General features: G+C 38.4%; 1 protein-coding gene across 4 annotated transcripts in view; it reads right to left on the bottom strand.

The window, feature by feature from the left end:
* The window catches only part of Arhgap15 (Rho GTPase activating protein 15), a 597,306-nt gene that overhangs the window by 293,900 nt on the left and 282,734 nt on the right, over positions 1-20,672 (bottom strand). For all 4 annotated transcript variants that reach the window (XM_048426324.3, XM_085681198.2, XM_048426325.3 and 1 more), the window contains 2 exons: positions 2,371-2,469; positions 1,140-1,263 (listed from right to left, as the gene is read on the bottom strand). In XM_048426324.3, the coding sequence (XP_048282281.2) occupies positions 1,140-1,263; positions 2,371-2,469 (223 nt within the window). The remainder of the gene's footprint in view (positions 1-1,139; positions 1,264-2,370; positions 2,470-20,672) is intronic.

The following is a 20,672-nucleotide window of genomic DNA, read 5'->3' as shown; positions in this document are numbered from 1 at the left end:
TCACTGTGTACTCAGTAGGCAAGGCATAGGTAGTGAGAAACTTCTTCAACTGTCACATCACACAAATGGCTTGCTCAATCAGTCTTAGGCAGCTGTAGCAAACTATGGTATAGGCCTCAACAGTACATTCCTTTCAAAAAGAAATCTCTATTCAACTTCTGTAACTTCGAAAACCATGGATCCTAATAATTCAGCTTTGAAAGACATGTTGTCACACATACACATACTTTCCTAATGATATATAGGTAAAAGCAAATATAATCCTCTACTACATATTTTTGTTTGCACTACAAGTATTGAAAATTCAGCTTACTGACTTGTTTTTTAAGTTTCAGAAGCTAGGATCTAACTAGATACACCTTTAGACAGAGAAAAATGACTGAATGTAGCTATAAAGAAGGTTCATGGAAGATGCTGTAGTTTTTAAGACGGGGAAACTGGTTTCTCTGATATGAAATATATCATGTGCTTTCAGAAGTCTAGGACTCCGTTTTACTCAGTGAGATACATGTAACAGGTTTTAATAATCTCCTTCTGATGACAAAGAAGCAGAATGCCTAAAAAAAATTAGATTTTGTAGACCATCATATAAATGGCATAAGTTGTTCTCACTCCAGATTCAATTGTTTTGGAAGTAGAACTTCCAAATATATGTAACTTCAATAACTATTCAGATGTCACATTTCCTGTCAACTCTGGAACATACATTTTACATCTTCCTGGTATTCTAGAAGTGTGGATTGTTGCATAGGCTGTTGGCTTAGTTGGGTCAACTGTGGTGGTCACTTGTGTCTTTTAATGTATGAAAATCAAATGGTCAGCATGCCAGATGCTTGACATTTCCCACTCTCAAAATCAATCACCAATCTGAACTCCATGGCTATTACTCAGAGACTCAGAGGTTTGCTGTAAGCAGAGACCATGACCTTGGAACAATTATTTTCTCAAAAGACATTACCAACAACGATGTGAGCACAATGCCCAGACTGCCCTCCAGCGCATGAATCCCTAGGTAGGAAATGGTTGCGAACCTTGCAAAGTAGTCTGGCTTTGGCTTAAATCTCATTTTAATGCATTTATATTTTATAAGCACTGCATTTAGACAGAGGTAAAACGAGCAAGTCAAAGAAAACACTCACTGAAAGACTTCCGGTGCTCTGGTTTCTGTTCTTTTCTATCACCGTGGCAATGACTCAGCAGTTCAGTACTTGAGGATCTCTGGAGCTTGAACAACTCCAAGGACTGGCAACTCGGATTCTTTGGCTGGAAATAACAAGCAATACCTTGAATACTTTTACTAGGAAGAAAGGACTCACCAAACTGTTTCGTGTCTTGTCTTGATGCTAAATGTAACCAGACTTTGAAATAAGTTAATTATCTTGTGATATGGCCTCTGTCTAAGCACAATGCTTACACTGATTCATACATCAAAGTAGTGTTCACTAAATGTTATGAATTATTCAAAGAACTCCACATACAACAACTCAGTTACTCCTCTCAGGCATTCAACAGGGCCGCCACATACTGAGGAAGCAGACAGAAGGAAAAGAACCCACCTTTCCCAAACCATGCAGCTAGTAAATAGGATCTGCCTTCAAATTCAGAAAATTTGGACTTATACTTCATACTTAAAGTTAACAATCCATGTGTTGGCTCTCTTATTATGGAGACTCTATTGATGGTATGGAAAGACTATTTTAATTTGTAGAGTTTGATCTTAAAAGGATATAATGAAAGATTTTGAATATATTCTCCTATTTTATAAGCTATTAAAAGCTCTCAAAAACATTTTCCAAATAAGTTTATAAATAATAGTGAGTTAAAATTAAGTTAGGAAGAAACAGTTTTAAATAATTTATGCCTTTAAAACGTATACTCTGAGTGTGTTATTTAAGTCAGCTTCCTGAAGTTCTAGGTGTCTAACATTCTTGAGAAGAACACTCTAGCTTAGCTGGGAAATAATAGAAACAAGCATAAATGTTTTTTATCTGTGGTATTATAGCAGTAAGTACAGTCATAAATGCATAGATATTTACTTTCCAGAATATATATTAGAGACTACATAAATGGAAAATGTAAAAATGCAATACTTTTGAAGCGCTTGTGTGCCTTTTACAACCTCCAATAAATGAATGCCTGTGTTATTCTAGAAAAAGAACACAGCGGTTTTGAAGGAGAGAAATTAAATGACATTTACCTCACAAATCCTGTCTGCAAGCAAGGTTCCTAGTGTTCTTTATTAAGCTTAAAATAGCTAATATCTCTCAGCTGTAGGATCCATTTAGATGTGTGAATGTTATACGCCTGAACAGTAAGATTTAAATGCCTACATTTTAATTAATAAATGTAACAGCCCAAACAAATACATACCAATCTGTCAATTGCATTTTTGATAGCTTGGAACCAATCCAATATGATGAAGTCAATATCTGACTGGAGAAGGAACTCATTTCCTGATGCTGTTGTGATCTGAGAGGAAAAATTGATAGAAAAGAGCACCATGTTAGATAGATTTCTTACGTGAAAAAGCCCTTTTCAAGAACAAGTTTATCACATGGACAAGTTGCCTTGTATTCCCGTAATTGTCTTTCTGGGAACTAAGGCCACTACTGTCATTTTGAACTTCTCTCTGTAAACTGTTTTTTTCATGTCATAACAAATACATGATTGTTTTAGTAATAGAAAGATTAACTCAGAGCAGGACTAAAGCTGAGTTACTTTCTCTCCAGCTTCAGGAGAAGGAAGACAAGAAGTTGAGGGGTGCAGACAGTGCATGCATAAGATAAAAGCCAACAGAAGTGCACAGCCTGTGTCAGAATTCACTCTGGGCTGTTGGCTCTTTCCTGTCCTCCTTTTTCAAATCTAATAGTATCTCTATATTTGATTTTCCTTTACGGAGGGCTCTAAAACAGATTATTTACCAAAGAGACTAATGCCGACTTTTGCAAAAGGTCATTCAGATGAATAACTTCGGGCCGTTCCTGTCTTCCTACAGTAAAGCTCTATAGAAAAGTCATAAAGGACCAATTTCCTCACAAAAAGAGTGTATTAGAATACGGTTTCTTTTGCATATTAGAACTTTCGGTAGAAAGTATAAATCAACATCGTTTCCAGCCGCTCAGTGCTGTTAAGTGGTTGGCAATGCTTAGAGTAGCCGTCATTTTTCATCGCAGTGGATCTTTCCCTTCAGACACGAGAGAGGATAGGACCCTCTAGAAACACAGCAAGCAATACTCTTGATTGCACGCATAAAGGACTTGTTAGGGGAAGATTTGATTAGCGTGGAAGTGGACGTGTTTTCCCTAGGAGGCCACCACATCTGAACTGTGAAGGGTTTCCCTTTGTATTATTGACCTTTTTTTGGAGCAAGAGGACAGACATTTCTCAACAACTGCCACACATCAAGCCAGGCAACAGAACTTTAGAGGATTGGCATTTCTAGAAAATCCGTCAGGAGCCAGTTGCCTCTGCTCAGCCCTGCAAGCTCCAACTGGTGAATGGTGAAAGGTGACACAAGCTGGCTTGGAATTCTATCAGTAAAGTGAAATAACCTCAAATGGCTTATTCTGCAGGTTCCAATATTTTTTGTGGCATCATTTAAAAATAATTACCTTGGTATTTTTTTTCAAAGTATAATTAGAATATAGTTTGCAGGCAAATATGGTTATTGCTTGAGTATTTAATACAATAAATGACCTGGCATTGGCTATTTGGTCGAAACGTTCTGATGTTATTGCATCAGACACAATGACAAATGACCGGTAGTATAATAAACATTAATATTTATCAATCTATCTATTGATACATCTAAGTATCATTTAAGTATCATGTATGCATGAATCTACATATTTAAGTATCCTTTGCTGTCATTTAAGGATGCTGGGAACTGTAGTCAGAACTGTATGAGATATTCTCAAACCATTATTATATGGTCAGTATAATTATGTGGTCAGTATAATTTCTACAGGTACACTGACTCATTTAAGTCAATATTATAACACAAAGTATACAGAGAATAAATATGTCTTAGTATGTTACAAATGTTTCATACACTAAATGGCCTGCATTCTCTAGGTTTACTATCAATGCCATATGAACTCACATAAACTGTCATTTTTTTCCCCCCTGGAAATATCTGATGTTGATCTTGGGATTTTAAAGAAATCTTTGTCTTCACATATGTGAATAAATATTTCTTATTTTATTTTCAGAAGCCTTTAAAGAGATGTAATCCTAGTGAGGACTGCCAAGCACACATTCTTAGGTGCCACGGGTTGCGGTGTCAATTCTGGTTCCTTTTTCAGAAAAGAGAGAAGTGGCCAAATTATAAAAAGGGAAAAATTGGAAAGTAATAGGATTAATTACACACCCTAAAATCTGACAGATTACTGGATCCAATTACTCTTTTTCTCTCCCTCTTTTGAAGTAAAATGGCATGTAAAATTTGGGGTGGTTCAAAATAGCCATGTGTCCATGAAAAGAAAGCCAGGATGATATTTTCTAATTATCTGATTGCCATTGTATGCTCCTTACTTACATGGAATTACAAATATTTACTTTCTAAAGTACTGCCTCAGAAACTAAAATCTAAAAACATAAGGCCACTTGCAAGTAACACAAGAAACCTAGTATTGTCCTCAACTTTTACTTTGATTTTAAATTTAGATATTTTGATTATTAACATTTTAGGCATATCACAGTTTGTTGTTATACATAAAGAAAAATGAGTTTCCCAAACACAAAGTACAGTATAATATAATACTTTATACCAGCATAAATACATTATTAAAATTATAAAAGGAACAACATTTAAAAGAAAAAGAAAAAATATAATTAGATTTACTGTATCCTGAAGGTGAACAAAAAGAGCCATCATAGTTCGGTTTTTGCCCTAGTAAATTCAAATCGTGGCACGTAAATTTCAGCACTGCCTTTGCCGTTTGGATGCTAGATGCACAGTTCAGAATGGGCCTTTTCCTGCTCACGTAGCCAAACACAAGCTGTATTTTAAAAGTTTCTTTGTCTAAATATATTACAGCATTAATCATACATAATCAGTGACTTATAAATTCACTCTGGGAAGCTAGAATAAGGAGATCTGTGAACGCAGCTCCTCTGAATCAGCCAATCAGAGGCATCCTGCTCATATCTTCCTCTCGGTCTTCCCGGTAATCTTTGGAGTTCCTAGGCGGTGTGGAGAAGACTGCTACTGCTCTCTACAGTTTAAATGCATCCACTTCTTAATTGCAGCCAGTAATTGACTTTGTTCTGCTCCACTCCAGACTCATACAGAAAAGTGCTTTTTGAATCTCTGCCGGGTAAAGTCCACTTAATTCAGCTTCCCAGTCTATTTTTGTTTTTTGTAGTCTTGCCCCTTCAGAATTTCTGATAAGTGAGCTGTGAATTATCTGTGTACTTTGAACGATCGAATCTTCAGATTTTCAACACAGGTTCTGGTGGCGGTGAAGGACATGGGTAGAGAATATCAGCTCGTCCTAAACCTTTTGACTGAACAGCACACGATGCCAGTTTACAGCAATGTACAATAGTGGGCAGAAGGGAGCTAGAGTTAAGCCATGCTAATGGGACCCTTCTTTGTGTGCAGTTTGGGAGCTGCAGGCTTAAGGTAGCGAAAACAAAACTTACAGGAAACAAAACAAGTTTTTGCAGAAGCTGCCGGCCTCCTTTCTGTTTGGAATCTCACCTAGTCACATATCTCATGAAATCCTGCGTCTCTACTAGTCTACATTTTGGGGGGGGGGGGCGAGGGTGTATAGAAAGTCAGCAAAGTAGCTTTGTCATAGGGCACTAGCATCGTTGATGAGAAATATGCTTAAATATTTGGAGAAATTGACCTCGGTGTTTCTCGGGGGAATGTATATACGGCGTTTATTGGTTCCATCTGTAAACCCTGAGTGAATCATCAATGGTGATGCCTGAAAGATGCCAGCATTGCCCCGTGAATGCCTTCGACAGTTTTACTCAAAGTGTGGGCCCATCTCCATTCTTTGTCAGTGACAAATTTACCTCTAAATCATCGATAAGCAGTCACTGACCAACAGGAAGAGTAGGCACATTCCTGGGGCTTTTCTGAAATACATTGACAATAGTCTCTCGTGGGCATGGGACTTTTGTCTGCCTCTTTGGTGCCTCCAGAGACAAAGTTGAGCTTGCAAATTCCATGCTCCACTGATAGGACTTGTGGTGGGATAATTTTTTTGTTTTGCTTTGTTGTTTTTTTTAAAGGGGGGAAGCAGAGATTCTCTGTGTAACAGCCCTAACTGTCCTGGAACTAGCTTTGTAAACCAGGCTGGTCTCAAACTCACAAAGATCCACCTGCCTCTGCCTCCTGAGTGCTGGGATTAGAGGCATGCAACACCATCGCCCAAGGGGACAATTTTTTTTAAGTGAATTGAATATTGTTATGTTAACTGAGAACATCTTCAAAGAATAATGTTCTATTTTTAAGGGATAGCATTTGTATTTTTAACTGGTATCCTTTCTGACGTTTTCAAGTATCATTATCGTCAACAAGGCAGTATTAGGTTTTAATCTGGATGAAAAATACCTATGTATAATGACATTTATAGCAATAAAAGCTTCTTTGGGTTTATTAACATAGAAATGAACTATTTTTAAATCTTTTTTTTCTGATTATTAGATACAGATAAAATGTGGAGAATAGGAAAGTTAAAAATAATAAAGAGCAAAATTAAAACTGCTCATGGCTACACAGGTTAAACATAGCACACATTTGAATTGAGTCATTATCTGTCTTTTGTAAATAATAGCTAAATAATTATGATAATTCACAATGGGTAGATTGATGCATGAGCAAACCATATTTAATAGGTAAATATTACTGACTTTTTTTCTGTTGAACTCAAACATGCATGGGGTGGCTAGTGAAGATACAGGGATGTCATTGTGCGCCCTTCTTTCTCTCTGAAGTACCACCTTTTCAGTTGCATAATAAATGCTACAGATAATTCCATGTGTATGGTATGTTTATATGACAAGACATGTTTATAATTGATTACATATCTAATTATCAACAAAGACTGATGGATGATCCATTAAATACAGGAAGCAGTGATTGAGGTTAGTGATCTATGGCCCTCCCCGTTAAGAACTGTAAATCTCTTTTGCTACATAGGTCATATACATATTAAGATAAATAACCATAGAACATGAATTATCCCAGGTCCCAATGTGAGTGGTACAGACCATACTCATGACAAGGAGGGCGTAGCTATTGTGGCTGCACTTGCATCTTGGAATTATGTATAACTGTTGTCCATGATAGGTTATTTTCAAAGGTTGATGGTATCAGAACTTTGGGGTATCGAGAACATAAACACTACCACTTTATATGCAAAGTGAAGCTAGCTTTAGTGATCTCAAAGCACTTAAACATCTCCAGCACAGCTTCTCTACATCATAAAGTAATTTTTCAAATGAAGTAAATGATGAAGATGCCATGCTATGAAACTGGCAATTTTTTTTTAACTGATAGAATTAAGAGACTCTAAAAACCTTTATTTCTAGTGCAACAGTTGAAAGCACTCAGTTGTATCCAACAGAGAGCTACATAAGTCTACAGAAAAGGCCCTTAATGATTTCATGTCAGTCACAAAAGTTAAAAAAATGACCGTGGACAAACTTGTTCACTTGCCTACTGCTATCATAAAGAAGAAGCAGAAAAAAAAAACAGTATCTCTATCCTGATATTTATCTCTTTTGTTCCTCTTTCTACAAATAACTACCCTTTTGCTATGAAAAAATAATATGTTTATGGCCAATTTGAGGCATTCAGAAATTTCAAACCCTAGAAAGAACTAAAACAACCCAGCATTCTAATGCGTGTCATCCACATTTTGCTTAGAATTAGAATTTGACAAAGAACTCAAGAAGATAGTTTATCTTAAGTATGCTGAAATTATGCATAGGAGATGTATAATAAAAAGATGCCAAATGACCAAGGAGCCTCAAGGCATATTAAATGACATGGCTATAGTGGTCTAGAAACAAGCAAGAGGAAGGAAATTGGATTACTATTACATTTGGAGATACTTTGTGTTTCATGATGGTATCACTGCTCTTGAATTAAATTAAGTAGAAATAAAAAGTTATGTCAAAATATACTAAACTTATCTGAAGTGAACATGAATTATTTTGTGATATTAATTTTGGCCATATCTTTATTGAATCCTCGGCGAATAAAATATAGATGTATATTTTGACTATGTCATAATGAGATAGCAAGACCTAAATTTGAAGCAATAAAAGCTTATAAAGAATAACAGTTCAGGCTAACATTGTTTTCATCTTGCGTCATACTCCTTGCTATAGATGATCAAGTACAGGCTGTTGTGGTTATACTTAAACTTCAATTACTGAGTCTCAGAGGCATTTAGTACCACCGAAGGAATGATATTATCGGGTCTGTGTCAGTTTCAAATTGCTGTCTCCTTGAGTAACTCCAAACTTAAAATAAAAAAAAAGCTTTTCAGAGTAAAACTAACTAAAACGAAGGGTGAAGCATCAGCCTGAAGTGAATCGTCTTCAGTGTGTCTTCCAGAATGTTCCTTGTCATTTTGTGAGAAAGTATCTATCTTGTGCTCCCAGTGTTGCTGGATGTTAAGTAAATATATGCTGATTACAGAGAAACGTTGCTTTGGTAACTCTCTTATTAAAATGCACTTGTAACCCCCATCTGTCATGAAAGGTTAAAAGCTTTGTTTGCGTTGGAGCGCAGCCTTATTCAGGGTTACCCTAGCAAACAATGATAGCAGTCTTCAGAAGTTGTATGAGGAACAAGCCATTAGGGGCTCACTTTTGTTTTAATTGGCACGCACAAACACTTTTCTGGTCTGTCAAGAAGATCAAGCTAATATGCATGGAGGGTGTTATATTCTCACTTTGGGGAGCGGTAAAGCGTCCTTTATTTAAGTAATTTAAATGATAGACTGCAAAAACTTTGCAAGTCAGAAAGATGTTTTATACTTTCTTAGGGAATATTTGTTTTAAGGGACGGAAAATGTTCTACATATCTGAAAGATGTTGAATTCCATGTCATACTGGCCCTGTTCCTTCTGATGCTGTGAACCGTTCCTAAATCTGCAGCCACTAAATCAGCCTGACCACCAATGGATCCTGCATTTCCACAGCTCCCCCTGTGTCAACAAATGTGTATTCATTAGTTTCCAGATGTTTATTGGCTATGTTTTCAATGCATTTGGGTGATTGATTTGCATGCACATTTATTGGAAACCTCAGTGGTGTCATCATATCAACATAACCTGCCCATGTAAGCAATTTCTTATTTAATGAAAAGTAAACAAATGTGAAACTACATACTCGACAGATCTCAAGAGCATTCTGAAATATAAGGTTTAAGGGCAGCCTTTCAAGAAACAATGCTTTTTAATTGAAATTGAGCTGTACTTTTGACACCTAAATAATTTGGTCCATGAATTCTTGCATCAGAGGTTTGTTCGGCATAATGAAGTTGGCCCTATGGTGCACACTCATGCCCATGTCCCTTGCCAACTGTTTATTAGCAATATATTTAAACTCCATTGCCATGTCACATAAACAAGAAAACAAAAACTCGGTTTCATTATTTATCTGTGTTCAAATGTTTTAAGTATTGGGAAACAGTCCCCTTAATATTCATGCAAGAATACTGCCTAACTGATTAGAAGTCAGGTTAGCAGGTCCCAGAGCTGTCGCGTGAGCCGAAGTTGCCTGTGGTGCTTACGAGAACAAACAACTGGGAAAGCAAAGGAACAAAGCTGAGGGCATATGACATTATCTGAAGAGTTCCTCGGCTCTGGATTTTTGAGAACAGTATTCATCTCAACATAAATGAATCGGTCCACGACCTGTGTCCCCTGCTCCCATTCCTACCATGAGTTCACTTACTCCCTGAGATATGTTCATGTTTGTCTATTAACACATGCAGTCTCATGACATTTGAACCCCCGTTGCCTCCATCATTTTCAAAGTGGAATGATTTTATTGTCGTTTCTATTCAATTAAGGCCCAATTCAAAGACTTTTTTTTTTGTTTTAAATTGGAAAACCTAGTGCAGTGGAAACCCTCGTGAGGACTTCTGGAGATAGAGGATAGAGTCTGAATTGGCCATCTTTTGTAGCCAGGCAAGGCTTCTCGTGGTAGTAGTGGGTTATATCCAACTGAGTTGTTGGTTGAGGGTGTTCCAGAGAGATTCTTAAAATGCCAGGCTGTCACAAGAAGGTACTCTGAAGACTACAGAGAAAGAAATCTGGATACCAACCCAGTCACAAAACCTTCAACCTTCAACCTTCCCTGCCTGCAGGATGTGCTGGGACAATGGTGACTTAGACACTGTGGGAGTGGCATCCAATGTTTGGATTAATTTGAGGCCCACACCATGCCCCACACTGCCTGGAAAATCAGGAACCTTACACCGGTTAGCCCAGAGACCTAGGTAGAACCAAACACAATTGGAAAAAATATTAATGAAATGATTCCTCAGGTTACTTTCCTACACTCATAGATTCGATGCTTATCCAGGAGTTGTCATCAGACAGACTTCCTCTGGCAGCTGAAGGGAGCAGGGGCAGAGACCCACAACCAGATATCACGCAGAGAGTGAGTCTACACTGGAGGTCTTCACTGGATTCTCCCCTTGGAGATCAGAGAACACCACGGAAAAGGGAGGGGAACGATTTGTAGGAGTCAGAGGGAATGGAGAACATGGCTCGCTGAATCAATTAAGTAGGGATCACATGGATTCCCAGAGACTGAAACAGCAAGCAAGGGGCCAGCATGGTTCTGCACTGGGTCCTCTGGGTAAATGTTGTGGCTGTTAGCTTGGCGTTTTTGTGATACCAGGTGTATCTCTGACTCTTTTGATTCTCTTGGAACTCTTTCCCTTCTATTGGGTTGCTATGTCCAGCCTCCACATGATGGGTTTTGCTTTGTCTTATTGTATCTTGTTTTGTCCTATTTGGCTGTCATCCCTTGGAGGCCGGCTCTTTTCTGAAGAGGAAATGGAGGAGGAGTTTGGGAAGAGGGGAGATGAGGAGAGCAGGGAGGAGCAAAGGGAGGAGAAACTGTGTCGTATAAGAGATGAATCTGTTTTCAACAAAATCTGTTAAAAATAAATAATATACAAATAAAATTATCTTGGAAGTACAAAATCTCCTTTTCCATAGAAGAGGCTAAATTTATACTTTTTTTTGTACCCATTTTGGATCCATTCGTAAATATTATGTGCTTATCTTACTATAAATAGCATGTATACCTTTATGAAAATTTGTATTCATGCAGCTCTAAAGGAACTATTCCCCCCCAGGAGGACTGAGTTGCCCTGTCTTTCACTTCCTCGATGACATCAGTCCTATCTCTTCCAGACCACACAGGGCAGCCCCAGGAAAATGATCAATGCAACTTGGAACTCCCATCACATTATGTGATTGTCACTCAGAAGCTTGTCCCGTGTGACCAACCGTGCAATGAATGTCCTTTCACTGGACTGCTACACCATGTGTCCCGGGGCTCCTTCAGTTCCACAGCTTTGTGCTCCTCACCTTCCCTTTGCACTTCTAGAATTCAGACACACAGAAAGCATTTTGTTCCCTAACTGTCCTATCCGAATTTTTGTCACTTCCCTTAGACAAGATTGTTCCGCTGCCAGAACCCTGACTTCCTCTGTCATCTCATCCAAATCAATTTAGATCTCTCTTTTTCAATAAAGGCTTTCCTAAAATGAACGTCCCTTCAAACATTCACGTAAACTATGTCTCTTTTGTCACACCACACAACAGAAATATAAGTTTCAGTTCCCTGTGGATCTTTCCATTATCCTCTTATGCTCTAATCACTCGAGGTCATTGGCAAATGCCTATGTGTGGCTGAACAACTCACAAATATAGAAGCTATTAAGATGGCAGATAGATAAAAAATGATCCACTTTATTCACTACAGTGAATGAATCCTATTTTATTGTTTGATTTGACATGATAAATTTAACTCATCTTCTATTATAATAAAAGCCCGAAAGGTGCAATAAGATTTCATTAGTTCACGAAGTACAAGGTAACTGATATCCACTGCTATCTACTTTAGCGAGATGGGCTAGAAAAAACATTCTGAACTTTGAGAAGAACTATCAAAGGAAGGTATTTTTCCATCAACCAACCCATTTTAGTCATCAGAAAACAGGTTTATAAACTGGAGGAGCCAAGAAACACCAAGGGTTGATGGGATTTCCGTGCTTTCAATTGCATTTCCAAGTCACACTGGGTTGGGGAGAGATAATCCAAGCTGTTTTGCCCTGACATCCCACTCTGTGTCTGGAGATTCCTACCTGTGAGATGTAGTGTAAAGAAATGGACATGATTTCAAAATTTTTGGAGCTAGCTCAGAAGGTAACAGGTCAGTTCCTTAGAGGACCACCATGATGTAGAATATTTATTGCTGATTCTTCTGAGCTGCAGTCATTGGCTTCACTGAGGCATTGTTACCAATACTAAACAAGGGAAGTCTGCCGGGAGATGGTACTATTTATGCCACAAGTACTTCCACGTAGATACATTAGCTAATTTTCAGATATGGTGAGTTAAGCAAACGAAAGTGTTATCACTCATACAAGCCTATTGCTAGCAAGTGCTGAGGTTGTACAATAGGAATAAAAGATGCTCCCATATGCAAGTATTTCTGTGCTATTGGAACATACTTGGCAATGATTTTGAGTGTTTATAAAACATTCAAGAGTTGTTCCATGTCTACTTACATTAATGAGAACACCTGTTAGCGTCAGTGCCATACAGACTTATTTGCATCAGATTCAGGTTTTCACATACTGTACATCACTTTTTGAAACAATTAGATGCTTATAGAGAAATACAGCTCAGGGAAAAACAGCAGCTTGAATGCCTTCCGGCTCAAGGCAATTCAACTCCAGGTTTCAGTGGAAACCAGAATCTGCTGAATGATAATACTGCCACTTAGAAATGAGTGTAGGTGTGCATTTTATTTTCTACATTGAGAGAACGGAAGATACAGATAAAAATCTGTGCCTTAATCCTCAAGTAAGATCACGGGCAACGATAGTAGTTTCAAGACAAAGATGGCAGCCAGTTAGGAACTACGAAAAGAAAAATTCTTTGTGGTCATAGGGTTCTCCTGCAAATAAACAAACAAACAAACAAACAAAAACAACAACAACAAAACTGGTGTCTACCAGTCTTCCAAAGCTTGGATGAGGGAAGAGGCATGGACAGGTGTGGATGCCTCTCATGTCTGTCATCTCCAGCCCTTTCTTAGGGAGCCGTTTATGATGACAGAGGATGCTGGGGCTCCCAGGCTTTGAATGATCATGGCCCATACATACCAACAAAGAAATTATGAGTCATTTTTGACAGAAGTTGGAGAGTTTGTTTTGTTATTTCCCAGAGTAAATAATCACAACTTCTGTAAGTCCCACCCCATGGCACGTCTGTCTACCACTCCACCCGGGATGTTAAAGATTCTGTGAATTTAAATATTTTCAGTTATTGAAGAGTGCACTTGTACAGTTCCTCGAATCACAGCCTCTATTATCATCATTATATTTGAGAGGTGCAATATTTACATCAAAATGACTCAGTTGGTGATACATTCTAAAGATAAATGTGTATTTATGATCCACAGAAGTGTGATTTATAACTCTTTTCTCAGACACAAACAAAATACTTCTATGCTATCTCGCAAACACAGATTAGCCAAGGCACACTTGAATGAGTCCCCGTGACAAATGGTACTTTGTCCTCGGGAATGAGAAAAGGCAGAATATGGATTACAAGGAATACCAGTCTGCGTCATCCTTTGCAGTCTGGCTGTGTGCTTTGGGAAGATGAAGCAATACTGAAGGAGGATCTGGGGATTAACTGATGGCATTCTCTTCTGGAGTCTGAACTACCTAATTCAAGAAGGAAAGGGAAAACTTTGCTTTTCATTTCTGATCATTTTGACATTGTGCTGAATCAAGAGTCTAATGATGTCAGTCTTGAATTCTTTAGTTACTAGCACAATCATTCATTAAGGTTGATAGATTAACTATCTGTTTAATTAGGGAGCTCATGAATAAAGAGGGTGTTCTTTTTTTATTGAATACATTGAAGAAATATAAATTTATTTTGAACATGCACAAAATAAGTAACCTGACCTATGGGAGAATACCTGTTTATTTAAAGTAATTATTGTTAAATCAATCATGAAGTCATATATGGTGGCACAACACCAATAATTCCAGCGCTTGAGAGACAAGAGAATTTTGCAAATTGCCTGGGTTGCCTGGGAACACAGAATGAGAAAATTTCTCAAAACAAACATGCTTCTAAAATAATAGTTTGTTGGTATGTAATATATACAACATATATGTGAAGATACATAGTCGATGCAGTGGTATATATACATAGATGAAGATACACAGAGAGAACTGAGCAACACTTAGAAAAAGTCACCTGTTATATTAGACAGTAGAATGTATCAACTGGGCAACAGATACACTTGATAATGGTGTATCTAGGATGACCTATCACTCAATGCTATGATAAAAACGGACACCCAAACCTAAACACACCTTATTACATGATACAAAATAGTGCCTGTGTTGGAAATCACAGTTTGTACAATTGACAATGTTAGGAAAAGAAATCTTGGCTGTCCCGTCAGTAGGGTGACCAAATAATTTATCATCTAAACTGCTACTTTGAAGCCAACCACTAGTACTTGAGTAATCGCTATGAACAACTTACCTAAAAAAAATAGTTGTAAACCAGATCTAATTTTGCACATACTGGGACATTTGTGTTGCTTGGTTTCCCCTCAAAACATGAGGAATCACTTAGAAATCACTGATCTTGAGCTGCCTACTGAACCAAAGCTCTGCCCTAGTTTTAACTCTAGGAACTGAGCAACCCCAAACAATTTAGCAGTGGCCTTTGTTCTCAAGAAGAGTATTCAGTAGGACATAAACAACCAGCGTGGGAATCAACTAACTCACAGTGACGATGGAAGCATAAGGATTCTTCGGGAAAATGCCAGCCTCTCTGATAGTAAAGTGGACCGCTCAGAGGAAAATGTTGGAGGAGAATCTTAGAATTTTAGAGAGGTTAAATAGAAGAAAAGAAGAGGATGGTGACAGGTGCCTCTTGTCCAGAGACTGCAAGATCAGGAAGGTAGAGCCCTGCAGGACACAGAGAGGCTGCTACCTGCTTGCTACTCACATGGCCTCTAGACCTTCACTCATCCTTCAAGTGGAGTTTCCTTAGCATCCCCTGGTGATCCCCTTATATAAACAAATTTAACTCAGGTACTGTAGAAGAACAGTAGGTACTACTGATCTGTCTCTCTAGTCCCTAAACACGTGCTCTTAAATGATAGAATTAACTAAACTCTATTTATTTGTTTGTTTGTTTGTTTGTTTTTAAACTTGTACGTGACGCCGTGTGCCTGTGAGGTATGTACCTGCATGTGTGTGCATGTGTGTGGACTGGTGTGTAGAACCTTAAGGTTGACAATGACTCTGCCCGTCTACTTTTGAAACAGATCTCTCATTATACCTCAGGCCCACGTCCAACTCGACAGAGCCGCTAGTCAATGAGCTTTAGGTCCCTGGCTGTCTCCATTCCACAGCAAGACTGGGGCTCCAGGCATCCTCATTCCTGTGCCTGGCTTCTGGCATATTCGATGGGTGGTGAACTCAGGCTTGTGCGGCAGCAACTTAGCCCAAGTGAGCTCTCTCCATAGACGCTCAAACTCTTTTCTCTGACATTTCTTTTTAATTCATTTATAGATAGAAGTGCTTTTTATGGCATTTTCATACATATTTAGTTTTGGTTGACACCACTCATCTCCTGCTGCTCCAAATTATCCTACCCTTGTCCCCCTAGTATACCCTCTGCTACTTTCATATGACATGTATTCTTCTGCCTTCCCCACCCGTCTCCCTAAAATCTTCCTTTTTTGTCTTCCTATCACGAATCTATCTCTAGCATTCTTATCTATATATACACTAGTTCTCACCGTAGCATTTTGCAGTTTTAGCCACTTTTTCTGCGAACTTCATAATTTTTGTTTTCTATTTTTGTTTATGGATGGGCAAAATTCCATTGTGTAAATGTAACGTATTTTCTTCATCCACTAATCAGTTAACAGACATCCAGGCTCATTCCATTTCATGGTTACCATAAGAACATAAAAAAAAACTTGGATGTACACATGTCTCCCTCTTGGGAATTAGTACTGCTAAACATTAGAGTACTGAAGTGACAAATCTATATTTCAGTCCTATTAGTGGACATTTCTTCCATGTTAGGTACTTTGTCATAACTTCTGGACTAACTTCATTTATGGTGATTGGAGTAGTATAATCAACTCTCTGTCTCCACTCCTTGCTATAATCTTAATTTGATACTTTATAATTTGTCTCTATTTTTTCCATTATATTCATCTTATTAATCATGATCAAGTCATTTAGATTCTCTGCTTTTACATTTCTACCTATAGTTTGAAAAATATAAGTTACTATCTACCTCACACAACATCATAAGGGCTACAGGAAATATGATCTAGGACAAATAGCACAATAGCATCGGACACACCGTAAGCACAAACAATATGGTTAATATTTTGCTGTGCTTACTTGGCTGATTGATTCATTAATTGATTGTCACTTAGATTTTACAAACTTTCCTCATAATTCTGGAAACTCCTTAGACATCATCTATTTGGGAAAGAGTGACCGTCTCTAGGGGCTCTATAGAAGCTCTGGCAGTGCGTACCTACCCCATCACATTGGGACTCCAAAGTTTTATACTTATCCATCTTTTCACAGCACTAAGAGAATTCAGATTTTGAAGGTGAGATGTGTCCTTGTACTTGATTGAGCGCCTGGCGTGCTACAGGCTGTCGGCAGAATGAATGAAAGCTCAGCTGTCCTAGGCTGATTCAGAAGAGTTGTGGTACCAGCTAACAGAAGGCCTTGAGATTTAGGTGGCATATGACTTGGTAGACCAGAAGGAAGTAGTGACTGGCCACGGAGAAGACACAGAATGGGCCTCATGACAGGGTAAGAGGTGCGGACATCTTTTCACAACCACTTCCCTGACTGTCAACCCAGCATGCTGTTTTGGGTGGGCTGTGCCAATGTATCTCTCTCTGAAAAGATGATATATCTTTTGATCACTTGATATACAGTGACTCTTCCATGGATGCCTGAGTTTGCTAAGACTCTTTCTATTGCTTGACTTTTTACTCTCCTTTCCACAAAGCTGAGGCAGCTTGTTTCTCTGCTCTGACTTTAAAGATGCTTGATGTTTAATTAAGACTGTCCCATTATCCTAAGAAGACTTTACACAGTCTCCAACTCTTTGGGTTGAACATTCACTTGGCCATCAGCACTAAGTTCTACCAAGCTCAGATTCTCATTGTTTTCTGTTCTGCTTTCATGGTTTGTCACCACTCACTGTGGTGGCTCACATAAAGGACTCAGCTGTTGAAGAAGTTTTTGCTAGCCACACTGTTAAGAACTGGGCTCGACATTCTGCTGTGAGTCTTCAATCCTCATTGACTCTTTCCCCTCTACCAGTACTTTAAATTCACTGCCCACATATCCACACTGTTACACAAGCAACTGGGTATGTAGCTCAGTTGTTGGAGGGCTGTCTAACATTCAGGAAGTCCATATACTTTGAGTCTTATGATCTGAGTGTGGTGTGCATTTGTAATCCCATAATACTTGGGAAGGAGCCGCTTTAGAAGTTCAAGGTAATATTCAGCTGCAATAGGGAGGTCAAGGCAATCCTCAGAAATTGTTCACAAAGAAAAAAAATATAGACTAATCAATGCATACCTCTGAGGTAGCTTGGTTATTAGATTATCTGGAAATAGCCATGATAGTATAGTTAATGACTTCCCAAATGGATCTTAAGTCCTCGTTGGGTTGGCAAGATAGCTCAACAGATAAAGATGCTTGCTAAGACTGACACCCTGAGTTTGATTCCTGGAACCAACCTAGTGGAACAACAAAAGCAATTCCCACAAGCTGTCCACGGGCCTCTATGTGTATGCCCACACAATGCACAAATAAATAAACACCCATAAAAAGTAAACGTCTCGGTAATTTCTGGTGATAATAAATGTCTTCAAACAGCCCATGCTCTTGGTCTAACTTTTAGAGTTTGTATTTTGTCCAGCAAACATGCCATTTTCCAGTGGGACCAGCTCAAACTTTCTCAACATGCCTTACTAAACTACAGCATTCCACCAGCTAGATCAGGTCAGTTTTGTTGTTATTAGCCAGGTAATTCCTAATGCCAAGCAATAATCTAACTTAATGAAATGATATCTAAAGATACCAATGTAGAACTGTCCCCCTAATTCCTGAGACCCCCTTAAATTAATGTGCCAGTGATCATTCTCCAGAGTCCTAGGGATTAAGACTTTAAAGAGAACATTTTTCTCACGAGAACATTTCTCTCTTATGAGAACCGTCACTGAGTTTGTAATCTGCTACCCTTGATGAATGGCTTACAGCATTGGGTCTCCAGTTTACTGAGTTTCCTCCACAATTTTCTTTAAAAGTTCGAGATTTAATTAGATTAGGTTTATATACAGCTTGTGAAATTTGCCTAAAAGCAGATGGAGGAGGCTCTAAGAGAAAAATTTATTCCAAAGTTAAAGGAGCCACTGGCCTGGAGGCATAATCTGGCTTTCAGTCGGCTTTGGCCATGATCCATGGTAAGAAATATATTTAGGTTGCCAACCCTTATCCGGGTTTCTCTTTTTTTTTATTCGGTTTTTTCTTTGTCTTTTTCACACCCTTTCCCTCTCTCTAACACACACACACACACACACACACACACACACACACACACACACACATCTACCTATTCCTTAGCTCTTCATTTTTCCATCTATCCATATTTTTGTGTAATTATGAATATTTATACTATGTGTATATTTGTGCATTTATATATTTACCTTATACAATCTAAAAACTATTAAAAGAATATCTTCCTTACTAAAAGAAACATGGTCTGATATTTTCTATTTTATTCTGTTCTTTCTTGATTTTATTTCATTAAAACAACGCTGGCCTTAACTTTTCAAACTGGCTACAGGAACCACTGAATTGTCCTGAATGCAATCAGGACATGCTTGCTTCCTATGGAGATGTAGTTTTAAAACTATACTTCTTTACAAAACACACACACACTCTCTCTCTCTCTCTCTCTCTCTCTCTCTCTCTCTCTCTCTCTCTCTCTCTCTCTCGGTTTAAAAGATGCTTCTAAAAGTTTCCATATGTAAGATAAGATTTGGATATTTAAACCTGCAGTGTCTCCTGTACTCCTTTTGACTTTTAGGGTCAGGTGATCAACAACCTTGTAAGTGGGGGACTCATTGTTGATAAGCAATTTCCTGCACTTGGAAGTACAGTTAAGATGTTCTTCTTTGGAATTTGGCTAAGGCCCTGGATTTTCTAAATATACTTTAAAGAAAGAGTGACTATATATATATATGAAGAAGAAACAAAGACTTGGGAAAATGTGCTGTTTGGAATGCATTTGAGATAGTGCACCACGACGGAAGAGGGGAAAACCAAAGGAGCTGAAACCCTGGCAAACTATCAGAGGCACGGATGGCAACTATTGTTTTTTAAGGCTCTTGAATTAAAACAATGAGCGGACTGCATGTCGCTTCCTACAGTTCCCCCATACAAGGTCTGGGAGTAGTTATTAGCATGTGTCCGCCCGATGGGAGGGAGAAAGCTAAACATTTTAAGTGTTATGGACTCTCCTTCTCAAGTTCCCATTAATGCAAATATAGTACATATGGTTTAAGTCCCCAGGGCCTTGTAGTACAGAAATCACAGATGTGGAATAAACACTATTCGAGAACATGACTTCATAGACTGCTGGCCATCAGCAGATGCCCTGGTGCTTGATAATGCCAACGAGATACCTGATAGGAACTTCTGACTCCCAAATGCTAATATTTGAGAGCAAACTCCAAACACTTCTTGATGAACTTTGGCAAAAAAAAAAAATTAAGTACATCAAGTCTTTCTCTCTCTCTCTCTCTCTCTTTCTTTCTCTCTCTCTCTCTCTCTCTGTCTCTCTGTGTGTGTGTGTGTGTGTTAATTCAGAGAGATCTGACTGATTCTGTTTCTCTGTAACTGGTTTTAAAGATGTGTACCTTAGCTGGGCGGTAGTGGCACATGCCTTTAATCTCAGCACTTGGGAGGCAGAGGCAGGTGGATCTCTGTGAGTTCAAGACCTGCCTGGTCTACAAGAGCTAGTTCCAGGACAGACTCCAAAAGCTACAGAGAAACCGTGCCTCGAAAAACAAAACAAAACAAACAAACAAAAAACCAAAAAAGATGTGTACCTCTGCGCCTGGCCCACATCAAAGCTTTCAAACAACATTCCCACTAGGATTACTAAGTGTAGTGAACCTTCACTAGAGAGCTACAACCATGTTTAGCAGTCTTATTGCAATGCAATTCAAATGATAAAATGATGGAATGAGATAAAATGGAGCTGGTGTACCAAAAGCATATGGGAAAACTTGCCCAGATCATCTGATTCTTCGATGCTATTCCCTACAAGACTGTAATTCACAAGACTATAATTCAG

The sequence above is a fragment of the Myodes glareolus genome, chromosome 21, assembly GCF_982192425.1.
Source record: "Myodes glareolus chromosome 21, mMyoGla1.1, whole genome shotgun sequence".
NCBI lineage: Eukaryota > Metazoa > Chordata > Mammalia > Rodentia > Cricetidae > Myodes > Myodes glareolus.
Note: the sequence above shows the minus strand (reverse complement) of the source record. Positions and strands in the feature narration are given on the sequence as shown.